We start from the raw sequence: 17,838 nt of genomic DNA, 5'->3' as shown, positions 1-17,838 counted from the left end.
CCGAGAAATTTGGCAACTTTCGAGAAGAATAGGCCGCACGTTTTAAACTGTTAGGATTTGTTGATATTAATGATGATGGATGAAAATTAAGTTGATAAAATGCGTTTAGTATCGGAATGAAATGTATATTTTGAAATTAAAGAGTACTTTAAGTATATTAATATGGCTAGAAGATACGATGGATTTTCTTCCACTCAAACAGGATTCGGTTTCGGAACAACGCAGTCTGGTATAATAATTGATATTGTTTGAATTTAAATTTAAGATCAATTTCAAAAAATATTTTTTTAAAATTATAAACTAGTAAATAAGAGGAAACATTTCTATAAACATTTTCACAGTTTCTTGAAGTGGTTGAACAAGGCAAATTTAATAGTTTTTGTATAGCTTTATGTATGTGTATCCAAGTTTATACATTGTATATTTTAATTATCATCTACAGATAAGAATATTTTGTAAGAATATTTTGATTATTGAATAAGATTTTATCTCCATCACAACTTGCATCTTGTTTACTTATAGTTTGTCAATGAGAACAAAGATAGTAGTTTCTAAATTTTGCATTTAACTTGTGTTTTGAGTGTCATTTCTTCAGTAATAATGAAGTAAAATAGTAATTTTTATTATTTTGGAGGTGATTAAATGGATTAATTGAGAAGAAATGTACTGTACGTTGAGAAAATATAAATATATCATCATCCTACACACCGGGGTGTATAAAATATAAATCGAACTCACTTGTGCCTATTGACCGGTGTGAAATAAATAACTTCAATTCAACGAACGTTTTCTGGACGCCTTCCGTGTCCTTCTTCAGGTTAACTGCTGGATTCTATTATTTTTAAAAAACTGCGTTCCGATCTTTTAAGAACAAATTCAAATGAAGATAGTTCGAACTATGCCATGATGCTTAACAGATCGGAACGCAGTTTTTTAAAAATAATAGAATCCAGCAGTTAACCTGAAGAAGGACACGGAAGGCGTCCAGAAAACGTTCGTTGAATTGAAGTTATTTATTTCACACCGGTCAATAGGCACAAGTGAGTTCGAGAAAATATAAATACGGTAGCCTACGTAATTACATATACAAAGTTTGTAGGAGGGTATTTACACATTTTCAGAACAAAAATAAAAAATCAAACCAATAGAAGAATACACAAAATATATATGGCAACAGGTTAAAAACTATGAATGAAGTGACCTTATGAATCGTCTTATGCATTTAGATTTAGCACTGGGAATGGTGATAGTTGGATTTAAAGCTGACAATTTTACGACACTATTAAAATATTTTATGCCATAATACTGATGAGACTTAATTAAATTAATGCGACTCCGTTGCTGTTTTAAATATGCTGTCTAAACTGTAGATTCCCTTAGGATTCTAATTATTGTCGATACTAAACAAAATATGTGAAAAATTAGATTTTGACAAAGGATTTTGCAGAAAGCAAACCACAGAGAATGAATTTTATTATTTAATACTTTTAAAAAATTCAGAGATTAAAAATTAAGAAAACTTATGTTTTTAATTAGCTTATATAATCTATTTGATTATAATCAAATAGGTTATATATGAATCTTCTTTGTGTGAGAAGTTGTTTTAATCTATTTGGTTTTATTTATTGTCTTTTTTTGTATATGTAGATAAAAGAAATATCTTTATTTTAAATTCATTTATTCTTTTGAATAAAATTGTGGTAAAAATTATATAACATATATTTTTGAAGGATCTTGCATTTCGTGATTGACCTGGGTGTTGTGTTGCTAGCAGCAGCCCTGACTACAACAGTTTCAAAAGTAAGGTCCCTGATTTTAAAAGAAAATAGAACCATTGTAATGTCTGTAACTAAGATGATAAAAAAATGTTTAAATCTAAAAATACTTCATCACGTTTTACTTAGGCATATTGCTGAACATTGAATGTGATGTAGACTGCTTTATGAAAATCATTTAGCTAGAGAGAGATGGAAATAGATTGTGACTATTGATGAAGCATGGATCTACTTGAATATAACAAAAATTTAATTTACTACAGTATCACAAAAGGGAGATGATTTTCAAACTTTTATTTCAAGAATCCAAAGAAAGTTTCAGTAAGAGATTCATAATTATTGCAGGCGTCTTGTACAATGGAAAATTAAGTTAAGAAAAGTTGAAACAAATGTTAAAATAATTCTACATATTACCAAAATAATGTAAACACCTATATTTAATCTATGACAGGTACCATAAAATAATGTATACTTTTGGCATGGGATCAATCTTATCCCTTGCAAGTAAATAGTAGTTATTTATATTCTCACATAATTTACATTCATATTGTTTATTTCCAACATTTTTTTCATTTATATGTATTTATAATCATAAAATTACTTGTTAATTAATTACTGTTAGACACAATGACAAAATTGTTAAAATTTCAAAAGAATTCCAAAATTTTAACATGGTTTTATTTATTGAAATAATTTATAGAGAAAATATTACTTATTTATTTTCACAATCCTTCCAGATGATTTTACTGTGTTTATCATAAATGTAGTTATTTCATTTGCTGTACTAGCTACTTTTGTGGCTGTCTATTTCTGAGACATCTTGAATACAGTCTAATACTGTAAGTGATATCTTGATCATTTAGTTCTGTTTTCTGGTTGTGCTGTATCTGATGGAACTTGACTATTTGTTTTAATTCCATAGTAATTCTTGATTGATGCATACTTGACAATGTTTGATAATATGTGAATTCATTCCTCAAGTGAAAAATCATACAATAGTAAAAAACTAAGTCATATCAAAATTAAATCACAATTAATCACACATTGCAAGAACTAATGAGTCATACAAGCAATTAGTGCCTATAGTACATTTAGTGTTATTCTAACAAACAACACAAAATTCAATTTATATGATATGTAATACAAAAGATACCATGGGGTTTATATGAACAAATATATAAAAACTGTTAAATATCCTAAACCAATAAAACAATGTAAAACTATCATTAAATTTTTTGAAAAATGATACAAGACTGTATCAAGACCATCTTTTAGCCAAATTTCTTAAAAATTCCCTGAAGTATTTCCAATGGAACTGTGCCATTGAATTATTAGAGTTCACAGACCTAAAACAGTAGATTGACTATGGAAAGTTCTGGAAGAGAGAATTAAAATATTACTACTTTAAGAAATTTACTTATATCTTAGAAATCTAGATATCAGTTTATAATCCAGTAAAAGGGATATCAGATAGAACATTTAAGAAATAAATATTTTTATTTAAAACATTAATTATATGTTGAGAAAATGTTCTAAAAATATGTAAACACCCTCTCTACAATTTATGTACTTGAGTAGATTTATAAACATCAGTATTGTGGTATGCCATTCATGCTGTAAGCCAACTCTTTCCTTCATGAATTCAGGGATTATAATGCATAATAAACCAAACAATCTCTGTAATTAATTGGACTATTTTTTGCTACTACTAATAATTAAATATTAAGTAATTTGGTAATAGAGGTAGATGTTAAGGGCCATCTCTTATTTAAATTAATAATTATGATAATTTAATATTTATTAAATAATTTTAGATTAATCTATATTTTATATTAAAAAAAGGACTTGAAAATAGAAGACTGTTATTGCATTTAATGATGAATAAAATAAACAGTAATCTGTGTAAATACTGTTGAAGAAACTACAGTAGAGTCAGGTGGGGTAAAATACTTATAAAAATCAGCCTATTTTTGTTTGTTCTATTGTTTCTTTGGCTGTACTATAGATTACTCCCTATGGAATTTCAGGACTTTGAGCATATATTTGAACTCAGGGGACCAAGACGAGTTCAATGGTACCCTACTTTTGGACCAGAGACAAAAAATAAGAAAGTTATCATATTTACAATTTCTTGCCTTTCACAGTGCATTCCATGCCATTTCAGATTTTTTCGCTGCCTAGTGGTGACAGTCATCTCCTGGAGGGATAGGTTAGGTTTGTTGGACAAGCCATGACAGTGGCGTGTAGTACTAGCCGGCCACGAGTGATAGCGAGCGTGTCGGCGGCTGAGGGGCCTACATCCCTGAGGTCAAGGAGCGTGTGGGTGTGCAAAAAAGACTTAACTCGAACTGCTGACTATCAGTGTGCTCGTGGATCAACATCTGCCTCTCTTGAAGGTATATATGGCCAATTTGCCGGACTGCCTGTTAAACACGCAATGGGCTTAGCCTAAAGAGCGATGCAATTGTCGAAAAAAGTATGATAACTTTTTTATTTTTCATCTCCAGTCCAAAAGTAGGGTATCGTTGAACTCATCTCGGTCCCCTGAGTTCAGATATATACTCAAAATCCCAAAATGCCATAAGGAGTAATCTGTAGTATATCCGTTTCTTTTTTACTTTTGTTAAAATTCAAATATAATTTTAGAAAATATTAGTATTTTTTGCAAACATAATTACATTTGAAAAGAAATCTATTCACAAAATTTAAAACAATGGGATTGGTAGTATTCTTAAAATTTTTTGTAAATTCTAAAAATAAATAAAATTATTTTCAGATTAAAAACAAGTAAAACTACTCTTTCTTATCTGACTTTGAGTGATTTATTTTAGCAGACAAACAAATAACGAAATAAATACTAAACTTTAATTGCCAATTTAAAAATTATATATACTGTATACAAATTTTTAAAATACTAGCATAAATATTCATAGGAAAAATTGTTTACATCATACATTTTGAATGCCTTTTCTGCTTATTATTAAGCTATATTTCAAAATAAAATTTGGAACTTTATCAGCATTCTCAATATTTTAAATATTTGGTTATATTATGATGAAAAAGTAATGATAAATTAGTTAGGTCATAATAAGCAGCCTGTTGCCAAATTTATAAAATTAATTTACAATTTTATTTTCTCTCGGGTAGAAAATGATTGTTTGGATACCTATATTTAATTAATAATATAATTATTGTAACTATTAGTACAATTACCAAAATAGCTAAAAGTATAACAAAAGAAATTAAAACATTTATTTTTGTTTCTTGATGCAATTTTTCTGTTTTTAATTTATCTGATATATATGTTTCTTCATTAGTTTTATTTTTTTTATCATCTACCACACATATTGTCTGTTGCACTTCCTTATCAAAAATTATTTTGCCAGAAAGGCTATTTGGTTTGGCACATTTTGTTTCACTATAGTAATCAATTTCCAAATTATGTTGTTTCTTTGCATTTGCTAGCCATTGAACATTACAGTCACATATTAATGGATTATTGCTAATATCTAGCTGTTGAAGATTTGGTAACCATTTCATTTTGAGATCAGGTATGGTTGTAATACCTGTGTTTGCTAAGTTTAATGTTTTGACATTTATTAAATACTTTAGTAGATCTTTAGAGAATAAACTATTAACAAACATTGTACTTCCAGATAAATCAGCAAGTTCAATGTTTTTAGCAAAAGATTCAAACACATTTTTATTGATATAAACTAAAGTCTTGATATTATTAAAATAAAAATATTTCAAATTTTTCCATGCTCCAAAATTTACATCAAATATTGTTATTGGTAAATAGTTGATGGATAATGTTTCTAACTGTGTCAAAAATGGAAATCCTTGGAATGTTTGAGGTGTTGGATTTTTCTTGCCAGTTATTTTTAATGCTTTCAGTTGAGGCATCAAAGCAAAAACCTGAGGATGTACATTACTAACTTCATCACCTAGGCAAACTGTTTGGAGATTGTACAATTTATCAATATCTTTATTTAAAATGCTTTTATATTTATTTCCACACAAATTTAGTTCTTTAAGAAAAGATAAATTTTCATTTAACAATGTAATTGATTCAATATTGTTATCATTTAATTCTAATGTTTCTAGCTTATTTGGAAGTGGTTTAGGAATTTCTTCTAAATAATTTCTTTGTAAATGAAGGATTTTTAAACTTCTTAAAGTAATAAATGCATCTATTGTAATAAATCTCATATTATTATTGTCTAAATAAAGTTCTTTTAAATTTTCCAATCCTTCAAATGTTTTTGAAGTTATTTGGCGTATATTATTGTAACTTAGACGTAGTGTTGACAGATGTAAAAAATTATTTACTTGAAAAGTTCCATCAGTAATATTTTCTATAAATAAATGTATTAGTTGAAATTTTTCTAATTGGCCTAATTTTCTGGTATCTTCACTTTGAAGTATTAATTTTCTTCCTCGTGTTACAAGAAGCTCAGTTGTATTGAATGGTAATTTCTTTGGAATTGAATGAGTACAAGTTACTGATTTGATCAGATCATTAAATGGACAAACACAATTAACTGGACAGTTGCAATTAATGAAAGTTACATGCAAATTAACCAGAGTCAGTATCATCCATAATAAATTCATTTGTTAACTGTTGCTTTGAATTTTATCTGGAAAAAGAATTTAAATCAAAAATTAATATGTTTATTTTGATATAAGAAATAAATTAGCTTTATACTTAATGAAAGTATATACAGTATCTTAACTTTCATAATCAACTTCTATTTCAGTTTGTATATTCTTTAAGTAAAAAATGGTTTAACCTTAAAATTTTATTTTATTGAGCATTTTCATACAGACCAAACTTTAAACAGAAAATTTCAAAAGTAACACAGAATAATGATTAATGAAACACACATTTTAAATATAGTCATTAACAATAAAAAGTTACACACCCAGATAGAATTGTTCAATTATTTCAAAATTCTGCATACAGCTTTCTTAGATTGGTATGTAAATGATTATAGTTGTGGTTTGGTTGCATGTTAGGTAATGCCATCAATTTTCCTTAAAATCATTACATCACTATACTATAGAAAGGCTTACTGTGTGTTCAGAATTTTCAGTATGTCTGTTGTTGAGAAGTCTTCAAATGCCAGTCAAGCCTATACAATGTAGTCAAAGACATTATGCACTACTGACAAATTTTTCAAATGCATCTTTGGGCTAGGCTAGAAATGGTCATTTTCCAAATTTCTCACCATCTTGGCAATTTGGAAAATGGCTATCTCTGGTTCATCTTGGTCTGACTGTGAGAAGTTGGGGATAGTGGATACATGAGGGCACATATACACAACAGGCAGACTGGACATTTCAGACAGACCACTGGAAAAGATTGATCATGAAACAAGCATGAACAGCTATAATTGGTTTTGTCCACAATTTAGAGATAGATAGAAATCTTGTGACAGAACCTTGTCTCTTCCCATATCATTGACATGTGACTAGTAGAAGAAATTTGCATGATGGTGACTATGGCATGTTTTGCTATTAGCATCCCTACATTATTGGTTTCATTTATAGTAGGCTAGTAGCTGGGGGCAATCAGCTCACAAGCTACATCTAGAGAGGAAGCTGATCTCAGCACAAAGAAAAGCCCTGCTGCTGGTTACTAAGGCATATCGCACAGCCCCCAACAAGAGCCTCCAAGTGATTGCAAGAATGGCCCCAATCAACAAGATCATTGAGCTTCAGTGTAATCTTTGGAGAGTGAAACAAGGGAAAGATATAACTATAGCAAACAACAGGATACATGGGACAGTTCTTGAGAGGAAAATCCCATTCTTTTGCTGCAGATACCCACAATCCTAAGTCCCACCCTCCAGTTTACAGCCATTGCACACACCAACATTATCTATACTGTCAGCTCCAAATCCCCACAAGGCGGCTGCAGTTTTGTGACTTCACGATTCTTCTATTTCATTATCTATACCAGGGGTGGCCAACTTTTGTGTACATAAGATCTACTTTTTATCTTAAAAATGTGTCGCGATCGACTTGTGGTAGGCATAGTCTAAGTGGCGAGGGGGGTGTGAAATACATACTATGTTTATACACTGTGCTTCAGTACGAGGTGCACTCCCGCGAGCACTCCATAAAGAAAATAAATTTCCAGACCCAACTTTTGATATTTGCAGTTACGAGTTCATTCCATACAGGCGGCACCTAAAAAAATCTATTTTTTGACACTTTCAAGATAGATTTTTATTAACTTAAAATATAATTTAATTTTTTTTATCAATTACAATGTATAAATTGTGGTACTATTGGTTCGTAAACTTGAAAAACTTGTTATAAAACTGCACAGTACGGCTGATAATTTGATTATAAAATTTTACTTTCGCGATTTTTTTTGGGCGAGGAAAATTTATCATGGAAGAATGATATAAGATTTTTAGACTTATTTTTTGCTAATCTATCAAAAGCTCGCGGGAGTGTTCTTTGTACTGAAACACCCTGTATATCTACCTACGTAAAAAACAACGTAATTATTTAACGGGCCAAAAAACTCACATCCAGGGGAATTAAAACAACATGAGTAATTATTAACAATATTTATTAATTCAAATTAGCTACTGATGAAGACAGATTTAGAATTTATTTTATTCCGTTACATTAATGGGAAAACTGAGTTTGCACGTCTCTTACCAAGGAAACATAATTAGGTGTATATCCTGACAAAGATGATAATAACGATTCTTCAGTATGGGACTCAGTCAGGACAGAATGTTTAGTCTTCGTTAACTTTAAGTATGAAAATGCCAATTCACACAGGTATGTAGTTCCGAAACAGGAATAAATGTATTTGCTACATTTGGTGATACTGGGATATTTTTCTCAATTGACGTATTTCCAAAAATCCAAAAATATAGAGGTCTGTTGCCAAAAACGCTCACTTATCGAGTAAATAGATAGGTAAGAAAAGCCATAATTTAATTTAAAACATAAAGAACAGGTACTTACATTTTAAACAAATGAAAAATTGAAACTCAACGTTGTCACCGTGGATAAATAATATTGATTAATAATAATAATATTGTTAATACTAAAGAAAAGAAGCTACCGCATGACAGTATCAAATATTCAAGCTAAATGGCTGTGTTTTCTACGAGTCCAGTCATAACTGCATGCATATTGTTGCTTTTGTGCGTTACGTTTACAAGTTGCATTCAGTTACAAGTGTAACACATTAAGTCAAAGACATCGCGAGCGATCGACCAAAATTGGCATCGCGATTGACTTGTTGGCCACCCGATCTATACTGTCAGCTCCAAATCCCCACAAGGCGGCGGCTGCAGTTTTGCATTATCTATACTGTCACGACTCTTCTATTTCATTATCTATACTGTCACGACTCTTCTATTTCATTATCTATACTGTCACGACTCTTCTATTTCATTATCTATACTGTCACGACTCTTCTATTTCATTATCTATACTGTCACGACTCTTCTATTTCATTATCTATATTGTAATCAACTGCTTGTCTAAAATATCTGTATCATATTTCGTATTGTGTATTTGTACTCATCACATAGTTGTGCCTTGCAGTACTAGGTATGTACTCAATTCTGGTACCTAATAAAGAAAATTGTATTTATATATTGTCATGCTGTGATAGAGAAGCATGAACTGTTAGGAAGTGGCAGCCTATTGTCTTTAGCAAATACCAATTCTGTTTGGGAATGCATGATCACTTGTGAATGCTTCAATCCCTTCTTTATTGTTGAGCAGCACACTGTCCCTACTGTTGGAGTACTCTATGGGGAGCCATCTGATTTGATGGTTATAGTAGATGGTTACAGTATGAGGGATATTGATGGCATAGCAGTATGTTTAGGAAATTTTGCATCTTATGTAATATTTTTTGAGGGTATAATAACCATTTTTCAGCAAGATAATGCTCAGCCACATACAGATAGGGTTTTTCAGAAATGTCTCCAGGTTGCCATACTTTCTTGACTTGTTTAATCTACAGATTTGCTACCTGTCAAGTATTTGTAGGACTGGATGAGATGCCAGCTTTGGCTATCTGAGGAATCTAGAGCAGCTATTGCAAATCTGTCACAGGAATAACCTATGGTATCTGCTTGCCTCTGTCAAATTATATCACTGCATGTATATATGCAAGAGGATGTCCTTACAAAGTACTAAAGGTTGGTTTAAATTGTAGTGATGTTCCATAGAAATTAAATGTTTGCTATATATTGTAATCACTTACCATTGTCATACTGTTCACACTAATAAAAGTACTGCTTGTCTAAAATATCTGTGTTTTTAGCAAATTTCAGGTCAGTGAGTAACTTGAATTTGTCAATGCATACATTTCTTTCATATTTAATTCAGTAAGAATAATTATCCTTTATCACTTATTTTGCTATTTATTTTGTCAGAATAAACTTCCTAATCATTTAATAATAACAATAATAATAAGTATTTAAATAACTAATTTATATTAGATTATCTAAATTATTTAAAGTTTATTATTTATAACTTAAGTTTATAGTTTAATTTAAAGTTATTGAAGAAAGATAAATTAAAGAAAAAATAATTACTTACTTTTTAGTCTGAAATATAAATTATTATTTGCAAATAAAACTTTATCTCTAATATTTTGATGGGATTTTTGTTTCATTTATTTCATCATTTAACTTCCTTCTCTGTTTTCCTCATTTCTTGGAATAGAATTAACTACAAAATGTAGTAAATTATAACAATAATAAAATTTATTATATGACTAAGTTACATCTACAGATTAAATAAAATAAATAAGTAATAAACTAAATACTGTGTGTAAATATGAATGATTTTTAATATAAATGTCATGTTTAAAAATTTTTAAATATGACATTTATATTAAAATTTTCTGCTTAATAAATAAAATTTTGTTATATATTTGATATAATAGTTTTGTTGTTTGATTTTTTTTAATAAACTTTTACTACTTAAAGCTTATTTTTTTATTAAATATAATGAATTGTTGGAGTGAAATAGATAAAAAAATTACCTAATCTGTATTTGTTTTAATTTTATATATGGTTGTGTCAGTTTATTTTTCAGGGTGCTTTAGAAATTAAATAATATAGGAAAAAAGTTTTTGTGTGGTGATTTTCAGTTTATTGTTCATAATATATATGAAGTTGTTTAAGTTGCTATGAAAAAATGTTTTTGGAGAAAGATTAATGAAAATGTGTTTAACTTTTAAATAAAACATGAGTTTTGTGGAATAAAGATATTCAAAATGATAGAAGTTGTAACATATACTAAATATATGATTAGTTTAAATTTTATGTATAATCTATTAATACACTATAAATAATATCATTCAAAATTCATTACTATTAAATAGTAATAAAATAGAATGATTATATAATTCATATTTAGTGTTATATAAAACTAGTACTGAAGATATATATAACAGATTAAATATATGCTTAACTAATTTTTAGATTGTCTATATAAGATTCAAAATTATAATGAGCTTTGTTTTAATTAGGAAAATTATGCTAATTTAATTAATTTTTTTCAATTATAAATCATCATAATTTTACTCATTAATTTCTTTTGTTGTAAAATTACAAATTTCCATATTTTATTTGAATAAAGAGAAAATTCTAGCTAGGTTTTTTAATTATCTATTTCCTCTCTTCCAATAAAAACTTATGATTTTCATTAAAGTTTTCTTTATCAGTAATTACTATATTTCTTTGATTCTAAGATGCATCTGTATTTTAGACAAGCAAAAATAGGTTAAAAAAAGGGAGGTCTTAGAATTGAAGAAATAAGTTACAACATAGAATATATTAGACATAAAATATAATATAGTAGAGGGTTATTTATCTTAAAAGAAGTGACAGTGGGACAGAAAACACATAAGCTCTAGATCAAACAGAACCATTGGTAATACAAGCTTATGGTAAGAAAAAGTCAGTAATGAAATAAAACTTAATGTTTATTTACTCATTTTCAGCTGTACATGGTAATCATCATTTTAATGTTTTTAAAATAAAATCTAAAACAATAAAATTAAATCAGAGTTACTGTATTTAAGAAAATTAAAAAAAGAGAGGTTTATTTTGAAGAAATTTATCTGCAGATTTTTTTCTTACAAGTTAACTTATTTCTTGAAAAACTTTATTATGTATTGTTGTTTTTCTGACTGGGTTTTCTTTTTTGAAACAATATTCCTCCATAGTCTAAAAAGTATGACATCAGTAATCAGTCATGGCATGTTTGTAGGAAGAAGTCTATATGGAGTAAGATGGTGAGAGACATGAACATCACTAATTGATGTTTGTATGCAGTTTTAAACTGGATGGATTTCAATCAAAGGAATTTTTCAAAATGCTTAGCATAAAAATGACAAACTTTACTTCAATCAATAACATGGAAAGCCAAATATTTAGATTTTACTGTATTTTAGAAATAAATTAGAAAACTAAAACTGAACCAGATGATAATATAATTTCAGAAAAAGTATTGAAATGACCAAAGTAAAAATTCAAATAAAATATATCATTTTACATAAATATTAGAGATAATATGATATTGAATTATTTCAATACAATCCAATATTGATAACTTTCCAGCCGATTCAATACTCATTTCTGTCCATACTCTGCAGGTGCTGGTAATAAATGAAAGCTCTGGTATAGAGAATATTCACTTTGTTCATTAACCATTTAGATCTATTTTATACATATAAAATACTTAGCTTAAAATCATCACAAACATTTATCTATCTCAAAAAAGAAAAGAAAAAAAATAGAAACAACAGAACTGGGAATCAATGAATTTTTGAACAAGTGAGTGCAAGTGAAGCTTTGCTTCACTTGCACTCACTTGTTCAAAAATGTGGGGGGCAAAGCTTCTTAGTTCAAATACAAGAAATAAAAGTTAACAATTCAATATATGAGAACCTTTCAGATCCAGGCCCTGGGCAGTTGTAATTGTTTTGTTTGCCATGACTTAATTGAAGTCCTGTTTTTAGGAAAAAATTTGAACACGCCTTGAATAAATTTGTAATAGTAAAGAAAATTTTCTAGATTGAATAAAATCATTGCCAAATTTACCATTGGCTTGTAATATTGCTAGTAGTGATGTGTTGTTATTTAACAACCTGTTATTTTTCAAAAAAATAATAGGACAAAGTATATCATGTTTTGTTTGTTATTGTATAAGTAACAACTAGAGTACAACCAGAACAATGAATTATAGAAAGAATTGATATCTGTTAGGAACCAAAGTTCATTTCTGGTTGGAAACAGTATTTTTAATGGCGAATCTATTCTAGATGTATTTGGTTTCATCTCTCATCACCCAGTTGCCTCTAATGTGGGCCTGACTGAATCTATAATGGGCATGATTTAAAAAAAGCCCTCTTATTTCCAGGCAACTATTGATCAATCACCAATGATTGCATGAAACCATCTATGATTTTGAATTCATCACACCACTGTTGAAGCTGTTATTTTCTCCGATTATTTTAAATAATAACAACTTGTTACTGTTATCTACAAATAACTACTAAAATCACTAGTTGCCAAATCTGACAATGGATGAGCAATGGTATCATTGCTTGCACATTGCTTATCCATCACCATATAGACAAGCATCTAAAGAATGGTATAGCTCCTCATTTTGATTAGTTGAATTTTATGGGTGGCAGCCATGGAGATTTATTTTTTTTTACTATTATATCTAATACAGTATTTATAGTTACCAATTCTAACGATCTTTTATATATGAATTACTGTTAAACATATTGATAAAGATTTTATTATTACCATTATTATTTTTTTATTTATTTATTTATCACATCAAAAACTGGAAGTACTCACATAAGCAAAGTCAAACATTGAAAACCAGCACAAAACAAAAGAGCTCAGACATTTCTCTGAAGAAGATGAAAGGAAGGAAGAGTTGTGATTGATCACTTCCACAACAAGACATGTTATCTTCCGAACCTTAAAACACTGTCATGACAACATCTACTTCCTAAAGACAGGCTTAGGACTTCTGCCATAGGAGGGACAATGGATAGTGGTTACATATTGTAAGACACCATTTCAAAATCCTTAAGAAAATTTCCAGAGCAGTCCATGTTATAATTGCATGTAGTCCAATCAGTTGCATCTCCAATGATTTTTTCACTTATTAGGAATGTTAAAAAAAATTAGTATTTGAATGTTATTCACTGAGGATTTATGCATTCCTCTTATATGATGATGAAATAAATCAATGTTGCTATTTATAGGTGCAAAAGTGGGGGGGAGTCTTGCAATAAGAATGAAGGAACATGAATACACTATCAGGAAGAAACTTTTCTCCATGGCCCTAGCAGTCTATGCAGTGAGTAAAGACATCCAAATCAGTTTACAAGATGCATGTCTGCTACACAGGATTTCTGATACATCATGCCTTAAATATTTGGAGGCTATTGAAATATACAGGGCACTTAGGAATGGAGTAGGAATTAATTTTAAATAGATTGATCTACAGCTTGACAGGCTCACTTTGAATTGACATAGGATTTTTTCTTTTTCGTTTTTACACCATGGGTGTTTCTGACATGTAAGTTAATATGTATCTTAATGTATCACTCTAACATGCTTGTATGTACTATACTTCCTATATGTGGAAGTATAGTACATACAAGCATTAATAATTTTAATCCACATTTGAATTTCTAAGAATGTAACTTGTAATGGAATGTTTTACTCCATTATATTAAATTGTTTTAAATTATAAATGAGAATATTTATTAGTGTATAAAAGGAACATTTTTGATGATTCCTACTAAAATTTTCTTGTGAATTATCATTTTCAAAATAATAATCATGCAAGAAAATTAATTCATTGTTTTCTGGTATGAATATTTGGTACAGTTTATATTATATGTAAGTTTATTTTTTATTTATGTTTTTATTTTAATTTAAAATAATTTTTATAATTTATCAAAATATTATTTAGGAACTTCAGGATTTCCCACATTTGGTAATATAAAAACAACTGGTTCTACGTTTCCAACTTTTGGAACAACAAATACTTCAGCACCATCATTTGGGAGTACACCAGGTATTTAAATAAAACAAATATTTAAATTTCTGATCTTTAAGTTTTGGAGAATACTATGATAATTTCTTAAATGTTGGCAACTTGAAACTTTCATTTTCAGTGTTTTTTGATAAAGCATTAATGTAATTTACATATGATTAAAGGATCATATTTTGAATAATTAGAATTTCTACAAAAAATTTCTAAATTTTAATTTAATTTTGTTAATATTGAAAGTATTAGTAATAGTACAATTATAATAATTTTAATAGAAATAGAAAAGCTAGGTCTAATTATAATATTTTTTGACTATCTATACCAGTGGTTCTCAATCTTTTTGAAATCAGGGAACACTAAACTTTGACATTTTTTCTGCAGAACACTTAACAATACATCGGTTTTAAAGCAGGGTGGCAAATCTTTTTGAAATCAAGCGCACTCTGTCTAGTAGACGAGGACATTGGCATTTGTTGATTTACATTCCCATACAAAAATTATTTTACATTGTATTGATTTTTCTTTTGCAACAATTTTTAATTGTATATTTGATTTTTTGCTGAACACTTGAAGTGACTTCACGGAGCACCCATGTTTCGTGGACCATGAATTGAGAACCACAGATCTATACATTATTAATATGGGATGTTCTCAGGATTCAAATGATTCCTGAAGGCTTTTGATATTAATATACCATAGATTTTCATTTTTGTTATTTGTTTAAAATATTTGTAATAATTATATTATATCTGAATTTATTCAGGATTTTCTTTTGGAACACTGGGATCGAGTGCTACTCCAGCTCCTGGATTTTCATTTGGAGCAACAACTTCGGGTAATTTTTCTTTTGGAACGGGTACCAGTAGTTTTTCATTCAGTGGTTTGGGAACGACAGTAACCACTACGGGATTTAGTTTTGGAGGATTGGGATCAACTTCTGTTGCTCCTTCAAGTGGATTTTCCTTTGGTGGTCTTGGCAGTTCTACTACAACCCCATCTTTAGGCTCAGGATTTAACTTTGGTAAATATAATAATATATATATAATTATATAACAGCTAATATTTAATTCTGCATAACCTTCATAATTTGTTTGTTATTTATAAGAAAAAACAGAGTAAATATTACATAAAGACATATTTTTATTGCAAATATATTATATGGAAGTATGTTTATTTTAAGATCTTATTAGTGATATAACCTAACCCTCAATTTATATCATAGATTGATTCCATGTAAAATTGAAATTAAATCAAAACTAAACAGTATGAGAATGGGGATTAGGTTTTAAGGTTCCAATTTTTTTTAATTGTTATAAAATGAACAAAAATGAAATTTCATTCTGCAACTTTTTTGCTTGTTGATGAAGAAACAACTTATTATTATTTTTTAGTTGAAACCTTGCATCTTTTAAGTTACTGACTTCATTTCCAGTTTTTTTTATAATTAGTTTATCAAAGACATTGATAATTCTCTTAATAAAATTTGTTATCAAATTTTGTTTATGTCTAGTTAATTTTTTATGAATTTTTTGACATTGAGTTAAGTTTAATGCATATGGTGTGAAGTTCTATAAAATAGAGAATTCCTTCTCTTTGAATATGTAAGTTGAAAGCAGCAAGGCAGTGATATCATTGACCTAAACAATTAATTTGGTCAATGTAAATAATTAATTTTAAAATGAAGTGCTGAATATAATATAGTGAAGAATATTTTAAATACTCTGTTAAACTGAAACTGTATTGTGCAAAATAAAATTTTATTAAATTTTTCTGACTGTTAAATCAAAATCATGCAATTTGAATTGGGTCTGTGTAAATTGAAGGCTAGGTAATAAGATTACATTATTAATGGATACAGTGTATAATGCAACATTTTTCAAATTTGTATATGTGGAGCACTTCTAGAGAAACACAAAAAATCTGAAAGCTTCTAAATGTAATTTTAAATCAAATTCTTTCATTTGATGAAATTGCCAGGGCAGTAATTGTAAATTCACAGAAATGAAAGACTTTTTTTATTTTTGTTTTCTGTTGTCCTTTCTCATGCCTGGAGGTATCAGAAAGGACAAAAGTTTCTCAAATTCTTTCAGTTTAAAAGTTTGTACCTAGGGATTCACAATTAGCTTGACTTGAATTAGCTTGATAAACTTGAGTCCATAAAAACTGTTAACTTTTTTTTATGGACTTTACAATATTTTATTAATTTCTAAATCTGAGTTCAGTTAATGTAAATTAATCTTTCTTTTCTTTGATTTCTATTGACTAATTTTGTGTCTATGCTAAAATAAGTGTCATAGTACTTTAAATTTAAAATTAATAATTAAAAATCTATTATAGAGTAAGTATTTAAAACTGTTTGACAACATTCTTTAACTGTTTTCAGTTTATAGATGTTTAGAGGTATGTTAAAAAAATTTTTTATGAAAGTGGTATGTAGACTGAAAAAGGTTGGAAACTGCTGATATGATGTAATAAAATTGTTTAAATTATTTAGTAAGAGCTGATACTGAAAAAATGAAATAGTAAATTAAAAGATTTTATAAATTCATTTAGGTCAATCTGGTTCACTTGGTACAACAGCTGGGTTATCAGCATTTGGTAGTGGTCCTGGAGGATCAACTTTTGGAACATTAGGTAAATAAATAAAATTTAATATATTGAAGATTTTTACAGTACATGGTGTTCCACTCAAAAATACCCAGTTTGATTTGGCTATAAAAAATTAACAGTTAAAGTTATGTGTTTACCAAAGATTTTACATAAAAGAAAAACCCACCAAATTTCATTGCAATAATCACCAGCAGTCACAGTGGCAACATTAAAGCAGTAGGTAATTTTCTGCTATTTACACTGCAGCATGTCTCTGTCTCACAGTGGCAATGGCTGCAATGATGCACTACTGAAGGTCTCTGACCAAAGTTGCGTAAACTTTATCTTTCATGTAACTCCACAGAAAGAAATCTAAGAGGTCAGATCAGGA

The 17,838-nt window shown here is 28.7% G+C and overlaps 2 protein-coding genes across 4 annotated transcripts in view; one reads left to right on the top strand and one right to left on the bottom strand.

Moving 5' to 3' along the window:
- Window positions 1–17,838, top strand: part of Nup54 (nuclear pore complex protein Nup54) — a 29,867-nt gene continuing 12,029 nt past the window's right edge. The window contains exons 1-4 of one of the 3 annotated variants that reach the window (XM_067280035.1): window positions 2–229; window positions 14,778–14,882; window positions 15,622–15,879; window positions 17,412–17,492. In XM_067280035.1, coding sequence (XP_067136136.1) covers window positions 163–229; window positions 14,778–14,882; window positions 15,622–15,879; window positions 17,412–17,492 — 511 coding nt within the window. In that variant the 5' untranslated portion in view covers window positions 2–162. Of the gene's footprint in view, window positions 230–14,777; window positions 14,883–15,621; window positions 15,880–17,411; window positions 17,493–17,838 lie in introns of all 3 variants that reach the window. The other 2 variants (XM_067280037.1, XM_067280036.1) reach the window with 2 other exon arrangements.
- LOC136983343 (leucine-rich repeat neuronal protein 1-like) lies at window positions 4,619–10,474 on the bottom strand. Its single transcript, XM_067280039.1, has 2 exons — window positions 10,365–10,474; window positions 4,619–6,415 (listed from the first exon to the last, which is right to left on the bottom strand). The coding sequence occupies exon 2, from the start codon at window positions 6,387–6,389 to the stop codon at window positions 4,905–4,907; it is 1,485 nt and encodes a 494-aa protein (XP_067136140.1). The 5' UTR covers window positions 6,390–6,415; window positions 10,365–10,474; the 3' UTR covers window positions 4,619–4,904.

This window comes from Centruroides vittatus, unplaced genomic scaffold (genome assembly GCF_030686945.1).
Source record: "Centruroides vittatus isolate TY-2023 unplaced genomic scaffold, ASM3068694v2 contig_880, whole genome shotgun sequence".
NCBI classification, from domain to species: domain Eukaryota; kingdom Metazoa; phylum Arthropoda; class Arachnida; order Scorpiones; family Buthidae; genus Centruroides; species Centruroides vittatus.
The sequence above is the reverse complement of the archived record's forward strand: the minus strand, read 5'-3'. Positions and strand labels throughout refer to the sequence as shown.

Coding starts and splice junctions, on each gene's coding strand:
- LOC136983343 (XM_067280039.1), bottom strand. CDS start 6,389: ATGAATTTATTATGGATGATACTGACTCTGGTTAATTTGCATGTAACT.